Genomic DNA, 21,291 nt, shown 5'->3' with positions numbered 1-21,291 from the left:
ACTATTAAATCAATTGCATTTATCTAAATTAGATCGCTGACGATTTTCTCTCTGTTCTCAATTCTGTCAATTAGCTAACTTCCCTTTTGTTCCTATATAAATCTGGGACAATACCCTGTTTAGTTTTCGAGATACACAAAGATACCAAATTACAATGCACATAACATAGAGGTCAGGATTGTGGAGCATATGGATATACTCAAGTTGTGAAGTCTTCAGTCAATAAGACAGCTGGAGAAATATGTTCTGCAGCATCCAATCACCAGAAAAAATGTACCCTACTACCTCTTTAAGTGTGTTGCGCACCCTTGTCAAGTTTTATTGACAATTTGAGTAATCTTCATCTGCTGACGACCGTATACAGAAGAGAAACCTCTAGATTATAAACTGAACTATTAGGTCTGAGCCTGCTTTCGGTCAATGGCTAGCTCTCATATCGTTAGCTCCTCTTTATACCAATGTCCTCAGGTATGAGTAAGTTTCGCTCCTCATTTCCCTAACCCCTCCTATTTTCTTTTTTTCTCATAATCGCACTTTCAATACAAAACCTAGTTAAACCTTGTCCCGTTACATACGGACGCTCCAGGGGACGACCTAAACACAGGTTTGAACTCTAGTTGACAGTCGGTTGTGTCGTGTGTGTGTTGGGGGTGGGTGGGTTATGATGCTGTAAAGTCGATTTGTGGTCTTCTTACGCTGTTATGAGTATTGCATTTGTTGGTAGCGATTCCCTCCTTTTGTTCCCCCATTCCCCGATTAAAAAACTGCAAATACAGTGATACCTCGGTTCTCGAACGCCTTGACTTTCGACCAAATCGGTATTCGACCAGGAAATTCGAGAAAATTTTGTCTTGGAATCCGAACAAATATTTGGAACTCGAACATCCGAACGTCCGAGATGAGCCGAGTTGGACGAATGGCGTTCATTTCGGCCCAGCGCGCCTTGCTTGCGTCATCAGTGTGAGTGCAGAGAGAGAGAGAGTCACGTTTTTGTGGAGAGAGTCATGAAATGTGTGCAAAATGGGCAGAATCGCAAATTTTGTTGAACAACATCACCTGATAAAGTGGTAGCAAATAGAGCAGTTAACATTTTTTAATGACAATGTTATGTCCACTTTCCGCAAAATTTTGCAAAGGAGAAAAAAACAGCAAACAATTGACAAATTCTTCCGTTAAGAAATCAGACAAGCAACTGCAGAGCAAGATTCTGATTCTCCTCAGCAAAAGATACAGAGAACAGAAACACCCGAAGAGCAGTTACCCTCTGTTTTTATTGAAGAGGACTCCCCTTCAAAACAATAACCATCCCCCTTCCCTCCTCCCTCCACATTCATTCCCTCCTGCCATAAAGTTTGGTACAGGTACAGTAAATGAAACACAATTTACTGTACTGTACTGTACAGTACATTTTATTTTGTTTTGTTTTTGTTTTAATAAATACACTTTTATTTCTTATTTCTTGTTGAGACTCATGTTTGTCTACATATTATATACAAATTAGGCCAGTAAATAGGCATTTTCTGGGGCTTGGAACGAATTAATCCAGTTTCCATTATTTCCTATGGGTTTCATTGCTTCGGTTCTCGAACAATTTGGTTCTCGACCGTCCTCCCGGAACGAATTAAGTTCGAGAACCGAGGTATCACTGTATATGTTCTTAATTCTGCATGCGCCGTGTCGTTTTACTTTCCTCTTCTCCTCGCTCTAACTTCTCTTTCGTTTCCTCTTTTTCTTTACTCACTGAAATACTCATAATTACACGCATCGATTGCTAAACAGATCTCCCGGAGGACGTGTCATGTCGAGCAGACATTACATCCTGGTCTGTCCTTGTGTCCTGTGTCATCGGGAAAGTCTACTCTTCGCGGGGAGTTTACACCTGTCAACTGTTTCGACTGAAAGATGTACGCACTGAATACAGACAGGTGAATGATCTATTAGCGAAGGTTGCTGCTGATTCTGTCAGTCACTCCATCCTGATTATGACCTTTAGTTCTCCATCTTTCCATTCAACACTCCCGCTGTGTCTCGACACTCAGTCTAGTCAGTCTTCTTTCTTTTCCTCTGTTCGTCTGTCTGGTTCAACAATCTCCATGATTTTCACTCACTTCCCAACGACCTAAAAAGTATATCGGAGCTTTCAGACTTCTTACTTACACAAATGGTTGCAGCTGATACAATACTGGAAGTCTTATTATAAAGTAAAGTAAATATTATAAAGTAAAGCAGAAGGTAGTCACTGTACCAAACGCAATTATTCTAAGTGATATATGTTTCCATATCGTTTCCGAGGATGTGAAAACACGCGCACACAGTTTCCCCTGGCGCGAAGATGGACATCTGCGCTCAAGTTTGAGAAGACTGGTAAGACAAGAGTTCTTTTAAAACATCGACTGACTGCACTTACTGATCATCAGGTCGATGCATGACCCAGTATAAGATGCCTTCTCTTTAGTATGTCCACACTCCTGACCGAAGCCTTCACTCCTCATCGGACGCCGACATTCTATCCTCCCTCCCACACAGACAGTCACATACGGACAACGGGCGTCCTCCCTCTGTGCTGCTAAGCAGTGGAACTCTCTTCCACATCGCATAATAAAAATTTTATTTATTTCTAAAAGAAAAATTAAAAATTCAACACGCAAACAGAGATTTTTTCCCGTCTAACAGCTTAGCAGAGAAAGGGTTGTAAACTGCTTTCATAAAGCAAAAATGTAAAAAAGCACCAATATTTCCTTATAAAAATTGTTTTAATAATTGCCACAAAGCAAATACAGTTCACAAATTTTACTCAAAACAGTTCAAAATAGTATACTTTTTAAGTACATTAACTTCAAAAGTATTTTTCTATATAAAGTGTAAGGCAAGTGGTGGGCTAAATCATCATTGAGAAGCAGAGAGATGCAATAAATCATCATTTTCACAACTTCAGTTACAAATAATCACAGCAACAACAAAAATTAAATCAGCATTTTCATCAGCCACAAAATATATCTGACTTCATTCACTGCCTGATTGTTAGTAGGTTTTTTACGCCATGTCAGCAACAGAGGCTATCTCATGGCAAGAGCAATGAACAGGACCATTCGAAGGTTGATAAGCTAAGACTGATGGGGAGAAAGACTTGACAAAAAGGTGAGTATGAGTCTGGGTCCTGAAATAATGTTGATGACCTGTAGAGTTTGAAACATGTGGCTCCATGGACAGAGTAGGGAGTTGTGCTGTGCTTGTACATTAGTGTAAGTACAGTTTTCTCACTTCACAGCAACAACATATCAAAATTATCCCAGAAACTTTCTTTTTTTCTGATTATTATTATTGTTGTGAAATTTAACCAAGACTACAAATGCCTGTTTATACTTTAAAAGGACTGTCTTTCCCCACAAAAAGTGAGCCTTAAGGATAGACAAGGTATACGGAAGGATGGACTTCAACAGTACAGCCAGGTCACTCTAGTTTAAGCTGCTTTATAATTGTAAGAAGTGTTCTTAGTGTCTTACACGGGTGGCAAACAGTACTCTATACAAAGTCGTTGGTTTTGTGTTCTGATGTAGTGTCCCCTGATCTTTTCTGGAAAAAAAAGATGGCATAAAAATTATGTTGGTTTTAGATCAAAATAACTTCATAAACTATACCAACTTTGGGCACATACATCCAGCCACCCATCCTCTGAATAGTACCAACAATCAAACTACTATTCACTTATCAGGAATTACACTATGAATAAACTTTAGATAAAGGTATGAATAAACTGAAATGACCAAATCTGTATCAAATATATCATAACTCTTCTCTTTATTTTAAGTTTTAAAAATAAATCAGAAACAAAAACTACATGTGTCATAGGAATTTCCAATGATTGTAAATGATAACACAGAGAAAATTATCACTTACAGAGCATAAGTAGTAGCTGCCTGAACAGTGAAATCCAAGCAACAATTAGTCCAGTTCTGCTAATGTGTCCCCTGCTACGAGGAGAATTCTCCTCTCCTGACAACATGACTAACAAAAAAAAAATTAAACAAACACACACATACACGCAGTCAGTCACACATGCACATTAAAGTATCAGCCCTTCCTCAAAGATTGTACTTATCTCATTGTTTATATATACATAATTATTGATATTAATACAATATTTACAATCAGTAACGAATGAAGTGAACTACATTGTGGGTTAGATTCAAAGTAGAACTGATTTAAGAGATTCAACAACCAAATTACTTGCTCTGTCTGTTGAAAGGAACTAAAACAGCTTGTTTCCTTTCACTGGTATGCATTCCTACCAAATATCATACAGAGATCACCATAACTACGCATTATGCAGAAAGGTAAGGTAGTTTAATAGATTTCATACCCTAGAGCATTGGTTCTCTGTTGTAAAAACAAATAAACGAGAAGGACAGTACGCTCTCTTTGTGCGATTTGTAAAAAAGCTGAAGAAATTGGTGGGAGACAGAGAAAGACTTCAGCTTCCGAAGAAGGAAGAGGAGTTGTTGAACCTTCTTCACGACATGTTGAGTGTCGACATCCCAGAAAAGTCGCCTATCGAAGATGGTGCCCAGGTATTTAAAAGCAGAAACAATTTCCACCTCCTTGCCATTGATGGCACTCACAGAACATGGTGAAGAATTCCGACGGAAATCAAAGACAATCTCTTTCGTCTTACTCACATTAAGCTCTAGAAAGTTGTCATCGCACCAGACAATGAATTCCTCCAAAGCTACACCGTGGGTATGCACTGGCCCGCTAAGGAGAGACAGTAGTGCAGTGTCATCAGAGAATTTGACAAGATAGTGACCCTCATGACGACTGCGAGAACTGTTGGTGTACAGAATAAACAGAAGCGGGGATAGAACACAGCTCTGAGGTGAGCTGGTGCACGTGGTGATTAGGTCGGAAAAAGTGCCATTGACAAGAACTCGTTGCTGCCTGTCAACCAAAAAGTGAATGATCCATGACATCAGCTAATGGTCAAGGGAAAACTCGTCTAGGAGTCTTCTAGCTAGGATATGTGGCTGAATAGTGTTGAAGATCGACGAGAAATCAGCAAACAACAGTCGAGCATGGGCTTGAGGATTCTCCAGGTGTTTGAGTAAAATGTGGAGGATGAACAGTTTAGCATCATCAATACTTCGTTTGGACCGGTATGCAAATTGCAAGGGATGAAGACAATTGTTAGTGGCTTTAAGAATCAATGCCTTGATGATTGTCTCAAATACTTTCATGACCAACGATGTTAAGGCCACTGGTCTAAAGTCATTGAGATGCCGAGCTGAAACTTTCTCCGGAACTGGGACAATGGTAGACAATTTCCAAGCGGCTGGGATGGAGAGTGACTCCATAGAGCGCTGAAGATGTTGAAAAATGCCTCCAAGTTGGTGCGCGCAGAAACGTAATGTCCTGCCACAAATTCCATCCGGACCGGACGCCTTGCGAATATTTACTCGCTGAAAGAGCTCCACAACTTGTTCATGACAAATCTCAACCTTCTGTACAGGGTGAAGAGAACTAAGCACATCTTTAATTTGCACTGAGAAGTCATGAGTCCCGAAACGAGCGAAGAAAGCATTAAGAACATTAGGCAGGGCCGTACTGTCAACGCCTGAGATCGAGATTTTGGCTTTTGACCTCTTACTCCGATCGACAATATTGGCCATGTTGTTGAGTCCCTGCCAAGCTCCTCGGATGTTACCTGTAGCAAACTGAGACTCTATTTTTGACTTGTGCTTCACCTTGGCCCGACGGATAGCATCACGGACCTCTCTATGTACCAATCTTCTGTCGTGGGCAGAACCCGTGAAGAACACATGTTTCTTTTTATTAAGCACTGCTTTCAGGATCTTAGTCACCGAAGGTTTGTTGTTAGGATAAAGCACAAACTGTTTTGATGGAATGGTGCAATCTACACAAACGGTGATATATGAAGAGATGGTGTTTACTAAGTCGTTCAGATTAGGACATGCTTCTAAAAAGACATCCCAGTCAGTACATTCAAAACAGCCTTGTAAGCTTGCAACACTGTCTGCAGTCCAGCATCTAGTGGAATGAATTGTTCGGCGCACCCGTCTGAACACAGGTTTATAAATTTGTAATTTAATCTGCTTCATTAATGCCAAACAAGAGATAGAATGCTGAATCAAAATTATACAAATTTCACTCACCCTCTTCTGTAAAGTTTTTGCAGCCATCAGTGGTTGTTTCATTAAGGTGAAATTTTGGTAAAATGCAAAGTTTGCACTCCAAACTTCCATGTTTGTGTACAGAACTGTTGTACTGGAAAATATATACATACTCCAAAATATCACCAACTTGTTTATTACAAAAGCAATCCTCTGTATGTGAGTCTTCAGTGCAGATTTGTGAAGTGTTATATGCAATATAGCACACGGTGCTTGTAGTAGATTTCACCTTAAAGTCAAATGTAACCGACCTTTGCATGTAACTACAATCAGCATTTTCAATGGCTGTCTTATTGATCTTGCAAGTAACGTTGTTTATGCCACTACTGAAGGTGACTGGACAATTTAACTCCACACCAAGCCCCCATGCTGCAAACAAAATGAAATAGATCTAAATAAGACACTAAAGGCTAGACTGTATAAACGTACTTATGGATAAAATGTAATAATATTTATTTACACTTCACATACACATCTGCATATGCAAACACACAGAAAGGCATTGTCGAACAATGCCAATTGTAATCATAAATAAAAATAATTTCAATAATGCTGCACTTTTCGCAACTAGTGTTGGAGTGCGAGTACGTATAAAAAGAAATATTGAGTAACACTAGCAATAAAAGCACACAACTCTTACTTAATGGCATTAGAGAGAAGACGAACAATGATATAATCTGAAATCCCATAACTTTTTGGTGACAGTTGCACCCTGGCGACTTCCTGAGTGGAATGTACTTTCTGTCTTCGTTAACGGTTGTGCAGAAGCAGGGGAGCCTACTCTACCTACGCAACAACGCAACAGAGTTGCCAGCCCTGATTCCTTTCCCCTCTGAACCCAACGACAGATCTGTATCGATACCCGTCAAGGGACGACTGATTAGAAGAGCTCGGAGCGTATTGACATAATCAGTAACCGAACATTTATTATCATTTGTAAAAGAAGATAAGCTCATGCTATACAGAGGATTGTATCAACTGAAAGACAAAAGATTCAACAAGTCTTTTCATATATATGTATGACTTTTAAGTTTGACTTTTTTTAAAATTTGTATATAAAGGGTTAGGGTTAATTAAATTTGTATAAAAGTCGAAACTTTAAGAGACCGATGAAGAAATCGAGTTACGGAAGGTTCGAGTTAAGTTTTCACTGTGGACATTTAATTTTTAACCAAATTTTTATTTCTTGTCATTTTTTAAAGACACTCCGGTGTAGCAGGATATAGGATCTCCTACCCAGAATCGAACTCCTAGCGAGGTATGCTTACAGAAAGCAGCCAAAATCTATGACTACAAGTAAGAAAACACAAAGCGGAAAAAATATTATGTGAATGACAAAGAAGATTTCACACTTGTGAATAAAGAAGCAGTTATGACTTATGAAAATATTCTGGAAGAAAGCAAACAAGCTCAGAAAAGGTTTGATAGCTATAGAAGTTTTTTTAATGATCATTTTATAACACAGTTGCAGAACACACAAAAACTCGAAATTTACGATAGAATCATTGGAAAGGAGGACATACTAACTTGTAACTTGGAGTTATTGTCAAGAGCGCTATTAAACGAAGTTTTTTTGTTTTATGCATGTATAGTCTTGAAAGAACTTTACTTGTGACTTTCCCTGCTTTCACTGGTTTGGCTTTCGTAAGATATAACTACCCTTCAGGTTCATAATAAGTTCAACGATAAGCTAAATTTCCAATAGAGACGCCATTTGTCAGAGATTTTGTGCAGTTTGAACACGGACTTGTACAGGTGGACTGTCTGCCAAGACCAGTGCTTAGCCTCTTGCGAAATTCGCTGTTAGTCTCGGCGAGCCTAAACAATGAATGTGACAAAACCGGAAGCTTTGTACAAGCATGCGTCGTTTAAGTTGTCTGCCAGCAGTCCAGTAATACGAGGTCGTGATTTGAATGTGCACTGCAATTACTTCCACTTTTTCGCTTTCGGCATGACAAGGATGTGTGTAAGTCAAAAAGTGTGTAACTGCGCATGGATGTCATTCGTATGTCAAGCCTGGATCTTCTCTAGACTTTACGAACACCTATTTTGCTTCTGAGTTTTATAGCTGCACATCAGAAAGCTGACTGACCTGTCTACCGTCGTTTGGAGAAACATTGGGTGGACTGTCTATAGCTGCTTACAGCACAATCCTCCCTGGGCTGTCCTGTTGCCTCAAGGTTTTCAGGACCAACAGGTAGCTTTAAGATCCGCACATCTTGACAATGAAAGCAATACACACTCTTCTGCTTGTGTTTGGGATGTCCATATCTGAAGGTGAAGTCATTTTTTTCCTCGAAAATTTTACGTTTTGAATAATGACTTAAAAGGTGCTTGACAACCCGTCCCTTCCCTAACAAAAGGCATGTAATCATCATTTAAGTATAACTTTTGAACTTATTCCAGGATCTCAGAACAAGACAAAACCGTGCTTGGACTATTAAATCAATTGCATTCATCTAAATAAGACGCTTATCTCTCTCTTTCTTTCCCTCTCTCTCTCTCTCTCGTGTATGTGGAGTCATGTACACATTCTTTTTTTCGTATGGTAAGGTCTGTTTTTCTCCTACATTTCCCATATTATATTTAGTCAGCGTGTCTCACTTAAGCAGTTCTGTCAGTTAGCTAACTCCCCTTTGTTCTTGAATAACAGGTGTGACAGTGTTGCCATGCGGGAACAATACAATCACTGACGTCACGCTTGGACAAAAAACGAACTTCACGTGCATTGCTGACGGGCCTGCTCAGTGGCGAGTGGAATTCCACGAACAGCCTGGAAACCTCCAGGATTCGGAGCTGCTGGCGGAGTGCCACGAGAACTACTGCTACACCTCCACCACCTTCCACGGTCTCTTCGTGGCTGATGCGATGAACGGTCAGAGAAATGTGATCGTTGATGTCGTCAACACCACAAAGATATGGCGGCTGTTACAACTTGTGAACGGGAGCCTCGTGTGTACGGAGACGTCCGGAGACCTGCTGTCAGCAAGCTGTGGCCTTAACCTTGTGTGTAAGATGTGCTTCTTTAGTCAGCCATTTCATTAAAGGACTAGAGGAATTTTTCCGAAGAAAGGTCGGTATAAATCTGAGCAAATACCCTGTACAGTTCTCGAGATACACACAGATACGAAATCACAATGCACATAATATAGACGGCAGGATTGTGGAGTATATGGATGTGGTCAAGTTGTGAAGTCTTCAGTCAATAAGAAAGCTGGAGAAATATGTTGTTCCCCCATTCCCCTATAAAAAATTGCACAAGCTATGTTCTTCATTCTGCATGCGCCGTGTCGTTTTACTTTCCTCTTTTCCTCGCTCTAACTTCTCTTTCGTTTCCTGTTTTTCTTTACTCACTAAAATACTCATTCTTACTCTCATCGATTGCTAAACAGCTCTCCCGGAGGACGTGTCATGTCGTGCAGACATTACATCCTGGTCTGTCCTTGTGTCCTGTGTCATTGGGAAAGTCTACTCCTCGCGGGGCGTTTACACCTGTCAACTATTTCGACTGAAAGATGTACGTACTGAATACAGACAGGTGAATGATATATTAGCGAAGGTTGCTGCTGATTCTGTCAGTCACTCCATCCTGATTATGACCTTTAGTTCTCCATCTTTCCATCCACCACTTCCGCTGTGTCCCTCCACACTCTGCCTAGTCTGTCCTCTTTCTTTTCTTCTGTTCGTCTGTCTGGTTCAAGAATCTCCATGATTTTCTTCGTATTTTATATATATATATACGTGTGCACGACAGAAGCAAACAATACAAATACCCACATTCAGCAGCATAAATCTAGGTTGGAAGTAATAGCAGTAGTACTTTTAATTTTGATAATGTATTAGTTGTAAACTTCCAGTTTTTATTGTAATTTTCATACAAAGTCAGAAACAAAAAGCCTGGGAACAGAAACCATGGTGACATCAGCAACAAACGACTACATCACAGAGAGCGAAGTGAAGATGTCGGGTTCCTGTCGGTTCAACTCTACTTTGTCAGCAGAGGAAGGAAACTATGGTTTTGAAGTGGTTGTCTTCCCAGGAGGATTGACCTACTCCGCCAATTTTACAAAGGAACAGAAGTGGTACTCAGTCGGTACTTATCTTCTTCCTTTTTGTAACAGTAATGAGTGGCACAGCTAATACAGCAATGCAGGCATTGTTCTTTTGATCTCTCCCCCCTCCCCGCCCGAAACATAACGACACTTACTACAATTAATGCTACTTCCCAGTTCATTAACGATTGAATTGCAGAAGCATAAAAATTAAAGAAATAATAATTCAAGTTTATGGCGACACTTCTTAACAAAAATTAATATGACTTCCCAGTTCATTAGCTATTGAATTGCAGAAGCATAAAAATTAAAGAAATAATAATTCATGTTTATGGCGACACTTTTTAGCAAATATATATAGTGAAGGCTGTCTGCTTCATTGCCTACGAAAACAAGTGTAGAAATCCAAGCAAAGATGATGACTTTGCCTCACGTGACACATCTTTTTTCTGGCTCAGTTCAGTGGGATGGCAACGACATCGAAACCATAGCCCGGAAAAATTTGATTGTAGCATGTCACTGATTGTATATGCGCTTTTGCAGGACATGCTTCCCTCATTTCCTCAGCTTAAGGTACAAAATAGTTGTTACATACACATACACAATATATATATATATTTTTCAGAGTCGAATAATACAAAAGTATTCCGAGCAGCTATTTTAAAACCAAATGGTGACCCCAATTCGATTTTTCTAAGGCTTTAAATGTCTTTATTGTTCTTGTCTTGTTTTCGTGTGTTTTGTTTTGAGGCGGTCTAGTCTTCCAGCGGCGCATTATGCAAACAATTTTGACTCTTATGAATAAGCAATTAAGTGGGCGTTTATTGAAACTTTTGAGACACATCTAAAACACAAAAACTTTAAAGATTGTTTGTCGAATACAATGTAATCTTGATTACACAAAAAATGAAGAATAACACCACTGTTGCGATTCAGCCAAAGTAAGGGAGTTATGAAAGAAGACAAAACGAATAAAAAATGTTATTTCTTCTGCAGAAAGACCCTCAGCGCCAAGACTTGTATGCAAGTCACTGCCCTGTTCACAGGGACAGACACAAGTCAACTGCACGTGCACTGCTACTCACTTGGGACAGCCTATAGGACATTTGCGGATGCTCGTGGGGAATGAGACCCACATCATGGTGCCAGCCAACAACGAGAAGGACGATGGCAACCCACACGAATATCATTATTCACAAACCTTGAGTGTATCCGATGACAACATCTGGGTCAGATGTGATGTTGTGTGGGAGAGAGAGGAGATTCCAGGAGCACTCTACACTGCCGGTGTACCATGTATGTAATTGAATCATTTTTATATATTTTTTGGGGGTGTCATCACTCCAGTTTAACGAAATTTAAGATTATGAAAATTCATTTTCAGTATTCGGATTTTAAAATTAGCGCTCCCCATAGTTTGTTACCAAACTGAGAAGGGGGTTTTAATTACTTTTTAACGAGAAACTCTACGTCTCTATAGGCAGCAGCCAGTGTCAGAAATTCAAGTACAGTGTATATGCTAATGAAGGATTGCTATTGTGACCTCACAGTAAATAAAACCTAGACCTCACCAAAATTCAGAACACCAATGTTTAAAGGGGTGTAGGGTCGCAAACAAAACAGTTTTTCACTGTGATTTTTTTGAAAATTAACATCTTTTTGTAAGTTAAACCAACTCATCTAAATATTATTCAGTATTTGATTTTGCTATTGGGAAAAATGTCTCCAGGCTGACAATAAATAAATAAATTTCTCTTCATACGTGGAAGATGTGCGCTACAAAGGTAAGTTAATGCAGCTAAGTTCAAGTCCTAAGAAAATATAGAGCAACATCCACATCAGCTCACATGTGTTAACAGGATGTTTAATAATGTTGAATATTATTAACACAAATTGCGAGATATGCTTACTATTTATTATTCTGTAAAATTATTTAAGTAGATAGAGACAGGTTTGTAGACCTACCTCTCTCGGCAGTAGGCAACTGTTATAAACAGTGGATTTTCTTTTTGTAACCCAGAATAGATTCTGCTGTCGGCAGCAAAATTGTGGAATATCTTTGCTGTAAAATTCACTTCAATGTTGTTAGAGATGGCAACGTATGATAAACAACAACACTACCAAAGCTTTAGCACATCTACAAAAACACAGTAAAACTCTCACTCGACCCCACACGCACTTAGACGCACGCACACGTTCGCACAGCATCCACATCACGCTCCTCCCCCTCACACACACACACACACACGCACGCACGCACGCGCATATTTTTATTTCATACAAAAACTATGATTATATTTTTTAAATAATTATGTTGAAAAGGAAAAAGTTACAAGTTGTAGGTATCACATTCAAAGCTGACGGAGCCGTCTTCAGAACCACGGAAAAACCAAACTTGTAATTTCAAAAGCAATATGATCGGTCCTCCGGAAATCGCCAGTTGACAATGCTGGAAATGATTTCCATTTTCGGAAGCGGACTTCCTCTTATATACGAGCTGTGAGAGTATTGTTTGTAATCATACGACTCCACTTGTGCTGTCACCTCATACGCGGACATCTTCCATGTCGAGGTTTCGTAAGCGTTAGGCGGCACGACGAAAGTCACCGCTGGAAGGTCACGACCCCTGGCACGTACAGGAAGGGGTTAGGTAAAGTACAGGTAAAGCTTGTGCCCTCACCTTTTGGTTGTTGGAGAGTGAAGTGTTTGGACGGCAAAAAGAAAGAAAAAAATGAGCGGCCAGGCTTTTCAGTTTGCATTTATGGAATTTCGTTTCCATTGTTTCTGATGTTTTGTTTCTTTTATTCTCTCCTTTTTACATTTTTCTTTTTTTTTTCATTTTGGTTTTTTGTTTGTTTGTTGTTTGTTGTTTTTTTTTTGGGGGGGGTTGTTGTTCGTTGTATCATTTTTTTTTTAAATTTCAATGACAAATTTGTTTGCCTATCTTTCACTCTGTCTGTCATTCTGCCGGTGTTCCTTTCTGTCTACCGTTTTGTCTTTCTGTTGTGCTGCCTGTATATTTATATTTTAAAAGCTCAAAACTTATTTTCAATAGCACATTCAATATCTGTTCTTATCAGAAAGATTAGTACGATAAGAGTGCATAAAATACTTTGTGGTAAGATTTTTAAAAATTGCCTAAGTGTGCAACATGAGTGCGCATAAACGTTGATTTTTTTTAAAATAATGGTAATTATACTTACATCGTTTCATTATACCCAATTTGTTTTTATGGAAATTGTCCTTTCTCTATCCTTGTTTTTTTTTTTTTTTTTTTTTTTTTTTGTGCAGGTAGAATCTGTATGAACGCATTTGACAAGGGAAGCTCTTTCAAATAAAACTTTGTTCGAAATCTCTCTCGTGTTATCCTATAACGTTACTGCTTTAATGCACGTTTCAATAAACACGTATAAACATGTACATGAGATGTCTAATGTTGTGGTCTTCTGTTCAAAGCACGTTTGTACTAGTCCCTTAGAGACAAAATCTGATCAGTCTCATGTATTTGGCAGTCTTGTTTATGTTCTTTAAAAATGAAAAGTGCTTCTAAGAAATGTTAAACTAGCTACACGAAGCGACATATAGCAACTTGATAAGTGATCAGTGTCAGATGTAAGACCAGTCCTCTTGGCGGTGACTTTCCTCTACAACATGAGGAAGAATTTTGTTGTCAGGAGATGTTTATGTTTCTGAGTGTATGCTTGTGTGTGTGAGTGTGTGTGTGTGTTTTATCTGTATGTACGTGTGCTTTTGTGCGTTTATGTTTGTGTCTTGTGTCAAAATCTTAAAATTCATGTTCTGCTGATGTCTCTAAAAAGCTTTATGCGCGTGCACACACACACACGCACACGGACGCACGGACGTACGCACGCACACTCCAACATAAGAAACATACACATAATTCTACTTGTGTATGCATGTGAGTGTGTTAGAGCGGTTTGTAATAATAATATAATTATTTCTTAATGGCACCCAGCGCTTCACATAAATTGTACAAACTATGATACAAGGAAACAGTATAAGATTATATATTATCTAAACAACATACCTTCACTCAAAGGAACAAGTGAGCAAGTGATTCTTCAGCCGCTGGTTATATTCTAACAATGATAATATATGTCTCGGTTGAAGGGAAGGTAAACAGCTAGTACATATAAATATAAACCCGTGAATCGTAGGGACGGTCAGTATCGTTTCTTTAGAGGAAAAGAAACGCCTAGAGCAGGGGTGGGCAATTAATTTTCCCAAGGGGCCGCATGAGAAATTGGGATGGTCTTAGAGGGCCGGACTAATATAGTTAACTCAGTGTTGCCCAATACTGTATATGTAGTGTATACTGGCGGGCGGGCCAGCGGGTGGGCCGGTCAGAGACAGGAGGCGGGCCGGATCCGGCCCGCGGGCCGGCCTTTGCCCAGGTCTGGCCTAGAGGTAAAATATTTGTAGAGAATGTCGCAGAAAAATAAGCTGTCACTCTGCCCTCAAAATGGCGACAAGCTAGGGTGACTATATTGTAAAGTATACGAAACTTCACTGACAACCAATGTAGCTTCCTTGTCAATGGTGTAATGTGAGCATGCTTTGATTTAAAGACAATATGGTGAGCATCCTTGTTGTGAACTCTTTGCACGGAAAAGATCCGGTTTCACAGAGAAACAATGTACAAGAAAATGACCCAGAGTTGCAGAAGTCGCGAAGTGACCAGTGCAAAGACAAGTCTAGTAGAAGTATTTTCCAACAGATTACTTGCAACCCTGAAAGTTGCAAGAAAGTTGCTCGGTAAATGGAGCTAACATGTTTTTTATGGAAAGCGCTTGATCAAGATACACACCAAGATATTTTACAGAAGTCTGGAAAAGTACCCTTGGATGTATATACTTGGCATGGTGATCAGACGCCGGGTGCACATTATCTCGGTATCAACAGTCACCCGACTACAGAGTATCATTAGCTACCTTGACACTCAACTAACGTGTACCTCTCATCACACCCTTATCATAAAATCTCTTCTGTGGCATGATAAAAATTGAGCCTGAAGTTTGCTAATCGTAAATGAATTAATAACCATAAATATTTGTATCAATTAATAACGTGACTGAAACCATTATAAAAACTATGAATCTTCACCAAAAGTAACTGCAGCTTTTACTATGTAGGTTAGTCTTAATTCTAAGATCAAACACTAAGTACAGTTCTGACAAGGAAGATGTCTACTTGAGCTTGGTGACAGTGTTCCTTGTTTTACTTGCGACACGTGATCTGGATGTAAGTTTCGAAAGGTAACTCTGGTAAGTGTCATCTGACTGTTCATTGACCTTGTGTGACATCTACATCACACTTGTATAGGTCTACTACACAACTAGCCTTGCTTGAGCTGTCCAGTCACATAGAAAGGGATTGTACATCAGCAGCCACACCAACACGGAACTGCAGCTAATCCAGGAATCCACAATGCTGACAATAATGACAACAACAAACCTTCTTCTGGTAATCGGATTCTCCATCACCAAAGGTAATTGAAATAATATTTATCCTTTAAGTTATGAACTATGAAAATTATGAAATTAGTTAACTGAATATAGAACTCCAGTATTAAAAAACCAGTCTCATATATTTATATGGAAACTTGATTATATTTTCTTGTTTCATCAATATCTACAAAAATGTCTTTTATGGATAGCCAAATGGACAACAAGGCTTAGATAGTATTCCTTAAATATAGTTGATGTTATTTCCTCCATTGTCTTATTGGCACAACCTCTCTAATGACGACTGTTAATTATGTTTAAGTCTATTCTTTCTTTAGTGCAATAACCTTAGGTTATCTCATCACCATATCAAGTTTCATTTAGTGCTGTTTATTTTTAGTGTGCGGTAAACAAACCTGTTTTTTTTCAGCTTATGTTGGTCTTTCCATTTTACTGTTTTTCTGTCTGTCTTTCGCTGGGGCAATCGCTGTTTTGTCACAATGTCCTATCTTACAGTGTCTAGCTTACCGGCTATCATCATCATCAATCATCATCGTTTGGTTTCACATATTTTTCTTAAATAGCAAGAAATGTTAGTGTTTGTTGTTGCTTGAATGTTTCCTTCCTAAAACAAGTTTTGTTCGGTGCTCTCCTTTACACAGGTGCAATTGTGTTGCCGTGTGGAAACAACCTCACAGATGTGCCGTATGGTCAGAAAACGGTCTTCGCGTGCAATACAGAAGGACAAGTTCAGTGGCATATACAGCTTGGCAACTCTGGGAGCTTTGAGCTCTTGGCGCAGTGTGAGGTGGAAAGTTGTTACACCTCCACCACCTTTAGCGGGCTCTTCGTTGCTCAGGTCACCGAAGGTCAGAGAATCATGACCGTTGATGCTGCGAACCACACGAAGCTGTGGCAGACGGTGCACCTTGTGAATGGAAGTCTGGTGTGCAGGGATACCACCAGGTCGACCACTGTGGGCCGTTGTGACCTCAACCTTGTGTGTACGTGTTTGCTGCTCTTCTCCCTTCTGAGTTTATTATATTTGATATTGTCAAGCGTTCTTTGTTTACAAGCTACGTTTTACTACTACTACTACTACTACTACTACTACTACTACTACTACTACTACTACTACTACTACTACTACTAATAATAATAATAATAATAATAATAATAATAATAATAATAATGATGTATGATTTTATCGTGCATAATCCGAAAAAAAATGTTCTTTCAACAAGAAGACTCATCTCTCTTTCTTACACACATATGACAAGCGTATCACAACACATTACAACAAGAAGATGAAAGTTTTTTGGATAGTTTTCTGATGAGAAATAATAACGATAGATAAAAGTTATTGTTTCTCGAAATATCTCCCTCATTCTTTACCAATTTATGATGTTTATAAGCAGTAGTTTGTGTCTACAATTCACACCATTTGTTATTTTAGATGTGACCAAAGCAGAGACAAAGGGTCACTCAATTTTCAGAAAACTCTCGCCCTCTCGGCGACGAGGACGTGATAAGATATCGTCCTGTACTAAAATTAATGTTATTAATATTTAGCGATTAAGATTTTTAAATTTTAATACATTTCCTTGTAACTTGATTGCAAGGAAGTTTTCCATAACGGCCTTGATTGTGCTGCTTTGATTTGTGTGTTGCCCATGTGGATGGCATAGCAAAGACATAAGCAGATGACACAAACTATGTTCTACTCAGGTAGTGTCATGTAGACGTACACTAATATCTACTGGTCTCAGGTGTACGCAAACTTCCTTGTCTCCGTCACAGGACATTTTTTGCATGCTGTATTTCTCACTAATTTGAATTCAGTTAGGTCAAAGTGTATATATATATTGTGTGTACGCGCGCTAACATTTTCAGATCTTCCTGAGGACGTGTCATGCAGAGCGGTCAACACCTTTTGGTCTGTCCACGTGTTGTGTGTGATTGGCAAAGTCTTCTCTTCACGGGGACCTTACAGATGTGAGCTATTTCGACTCAAAGACGATGTAAGTATTGGTACGAAGATTCTCTGTGCATGCTGCTGATGCTTCTGTATCTTTTTATCTTAGTCCCTTTTGCCGTTCGCTGGCTTCCATCTATTTCTATGATTTTGTTCATCAGATTCTCTCTGTGTCTAGGTATTTCTTTCTTCCAATCTGTAACTTTCCATCCGTTTCTCTTTCCATCTAGTGCAAACTTAACAGTTTTTTAATCTATGAATTGCAAACACTTTTTCGATATCCTAAAAATTCATTGTTTACTACGATTAGGAGGTAAATGATAAAAGTGATGTAATCTGCCTCCAAAAGGTGGTCCTTCAAAACAGAGAAACAGATGTTAAAAAAAACAACAAACAAAACTGATTCACGTGACGCAAAAGTAAAGAAACAAACAAATAAGAAAACAATCGAAATGAAAAAAAAACATAAGAAAATACAACCCCATCAACAAACAACCAAACCACAAAAAGATTTAAAAACCAAAAAACAAGAAACAACAACACAAAATAAACAAAAAAAGAAAAAAAAACAAATAAAAATAATAACAAAAAAAGAAAAAAAGTGAAACGGAAAAAATCACGAGGTATAAAAATATCTCACACTCTGTAGAATGTAGATGAATACCGTTTACAGATTTACCAAGGGTTATCGCATTTTTCTATTTGTATCCTTCTAAATAAAACTTTATTTTTCTATTTTATTCGATATTCAGTCAGATAAGCAGCAATTGGAAACAATCACCATGACTACATCTCCAACCAGCGACAAGATCACGAGGGATGCGGTGAAGATGTCGGGTGGCTGTCGCTTTACCTCTACAATTCCTGAAGAGGAAGGAAACTATAGCTTCGTGGTCTCTGTCTTACCACCGAAGCTCAGCTATTTTGCCAAGTTTTCTGAAGAACGCACGTGGTACTTAACTGGTACTGATCTTTACGAATTTTGGATAGCCAGCTAAAGATTGATCATACTCAATATTCCTTGATTAAACGCACAGTAACACTTAATCCTATGACAATAACATAGCTTGGTCGCCATGACAGTAACAAAAACAAAAAGAAGCAATTAAAATAAAAAAATCAAAACTGTTCATTTGTTCTGCAGAAAGGCCCTCACCACCACGACTGTCGTGCTGGCCCTCGTCCTGTGTGCTCGGACACACGGTCATCGTGAAGTGCACGTGCACTGCCCAACGTCTGGGGCAGCCAACAGGACGTCTACAGCTGCTCGTGGGCAACCGGACACTCGTTGCTATGGCAACGAGCAGTGAACAGGAAAATGGACAAATACGTGAGCTACACCATGCACTGGCCTTAGGGGCTGATGATAACGAAACCTGGTTCAGATGCGATGTCCTGTGGGGGGCAGAGGTGATTGTGGGAGAGGACTACACTGCTAATGTAATATGTAAGTGATTGGGTCTTTATAGGCACATTATGTAATTTTAAACCAACCCGGCATTTTTAATTATAATATTAATAAGGAACAGTGCAACAATTAAGGATGCCTAAGTGTGAGGTAAACAATGCAATGTACTTGCTCTCTGCCCTTGAAACCTCAGTTTAATATTTATTCTTATACTTACCACGGCATCTGAACGTGAGGACGTAGGCAATGGGCAACTACCCCACAAATAAGCTGGTCCCTCAGTTGGACATAAGTGAGGGGGTACTTGTACTTTCTTCAACATAGCAGAGTCGTGGGTGCTGTGCAATAGCTTTTAATTACATGTTCTTGCACAAATTAAAGGTAAGAGTGTTCGCTGCCTGGATGCAGCTTTCAGGAAATGATTAATTGTTTACTAAGCCTGAAACATTAATTTCTAGTGTGTTTATTTCATAATGGGTAACCAGAGTGCAACATTTTTTTCATTATGATAGGTTTAAGTTTACTTAAAAAATAATTCTCAAAATGTAAGTAAGGTATGTAATTATGCTAAATTTTAAAGATAAAGCCTTGGGAAAACAAAATAAGTTACCCTCTTATCCTGAAGAGTTCCTATGACTAGTATTTGTCACAGCGACTCCAGAAAAACTATGCATATCTTATAGTCAGTTGAAGAAAAATTGCTCATATTGTCATGTTCAACAAACAATTTTCTTTCCCAGAAAATGAAACAACTGATTTGGTAAGTCAATATTCTCCACATCAAAATGTAATGGGAACAATCAAGGTCATTGCAGAAAAGTGGTCTAAACAGCTTGTACATGTTGGTCACTTTGCCTTTACCCTCTCACTGACAAAAAATATTTTATTCTAGTGTTTACTTTAGACTGTTCCTGAGTCAAGTGTCAAAATATTGACTGTACTCAGTTACAGAGAGAAGGGAGACAAGCTTGCTCGAATAACTATATTATTAAAACAAAATCTGGAACTGCCTGCTCGAAATGAGAACGATGACCAGACAGCAGGAATAAACGGTATGGGCAATTGTGCCGAAAATTTTAATATGAATGTTGGCAAACTGTGACCATTAAAAGTCAACAGACTGTTTTTTTTTTCTGTTTACGCGACTTCTGACATTACCATCCCTCCTTCTGGTAACTATTTCTCCTAAAAATTGCAATTCGTCCTTATATTTCCCTAACGATCCGGATGTCGTCACTTTCTTTTAAACGAAAGAAGCTAATGAACATATGTTAATCAGACACCTTGTCAGGATGAAGCGGTGTACTTTTCCCTTCCTCCTGCCGAGGGAAGGAACGGCCTCTACTGCGAGTCCGTATCGTCGGTCGTGCACGGACACTTTTATTTTACTTTCGTGTGCAGCAAGAGAAAAAAACAGGGAATACCACTCACACCTTGAAGGTCGCAACGGTTTATGTAAGTTATGACCAAGCAGAGGACACAGGCCAGTTCCCCAAACAAGTTTTTTCGTGATCTTCTGTTTCTAATCTACTTGTAACTAATGTTTATTTTTTATTGTCCTTATCTCTTTTTTCTTTCACTTTGTAATACATTCATCGCATGTCAAAATATGCATCACCTCTCCCTTCAAGTGTTGGGTGTGGGGCCTTCGGCAAATAGAATTGTGGGGCCTTTCCAACCGGCATACAACCGCGATAATAAATGACATAATATTGTAATACTGTAAATAGTGGAACAACTTCTGAATAAAAATTTTAAAACATAGGACAATAGCAAATGTATGTAATTCTAGGGAATGGACTGCGATAAACATGTCATGTACAGCTTTGTGACATGAGGGAAACATATCAGGGAAAGACTGGTTATAGAAGTAATGTGTAAATAGAATTTATTTTTAGTCAGTTGAAAAGGGAGGCGATTTGACTTCTTAGAGTTTTCAAGATTGGGAAAACTACGAATTATCTCCATCTCCCGGGGTTATCATCCTGCCAGGCGCTATAAGTGGGACCTTGCTCACCAACCCCCAGATCCGGCATTTCCCTCCATTCTGCTCTTTCTCTGTCTCCTTCCTCTCTTTCTTTTTCTCCTCTCCAGCTGTTACAAATTCACTCAACTAAATCCTTTCAAATTCTAGCTAAGCCCATTTATTCACTGAAATTTTTGTTGTGTTGAAGGGAGATAAAGAGACATTTTATCAATGTTTGTT

The 21,291-nt window shown here is 39.0% G+C and overlaps 1 protein-coding gene across 2 annotated transcripts; it reads left to right on the top strand.

Moving 5' to 3' along the window:
- Window positions 1-1,678: 1,678 nt before the first annotated feature.
- Window positions 1,679-20,486, top strand: LOC112568449. 2 transcript variants are annotated; one of them, XM_025245751.1, is made up of 8 exons: window positions 1,679-1,904; window positions 10,068-10,278; window positions 11,234-11,533; window positions 15,581-15,746; window positions 16,365-16,706; window positions 17,596-17,723; window positions 18,430-18,640; window positions 18,822-20,486. In XM_025245751.1, the coding sequence occupies exons 4-8, from the start codon at window positions 15,686-15,688 to the stop codon at window positions 19,130-19,132; spliced, it is 1,053 nt and encodes a 350-aa protein (XP_025101536.1). In that variant the 5' UTR covers window positions 1,679-1,904; window positions 10,068-10,278; window positions 11,234-11,533; window positions 15,581-15,685; the 3' UTR covers window positions 19,133-20,486. The 2 variants fall into 2 exon arrangements, with proteins under 2 accessions (XP_025101536.1, XP_025101537.1); XM_025245752.1 differs by lacking the exons at window positions 1,679-1,904; window positions 10,068-10,278; window positions 11,234-11,533 and having other exon boundaries at window positions 15,478-15,746.
- The last annotated feature ends 805 nt before the right edge of the window (window positions 20,487-21,291 follow it).

Source organism: Pomacea canaliculata, linkage group LG7, assembly GCF_003073045.1.
Source record: "Pomacea canaliculata isolate SZHN2017 linkage group LG7, ASM307304v1, whole genome shotgun sequence".
NCBI classification, from domain to species: Eukaryota; Metazoa; Mollusca; class Gastropoda; order Architaenioglossa; family Ampullariidae; genus Pomacea; species Pomacea canaliculata.
Note: the sequence above shows the minus strand (reverse complement) of the source record. Positions and strands in the feature narration are given on the sequence as shown.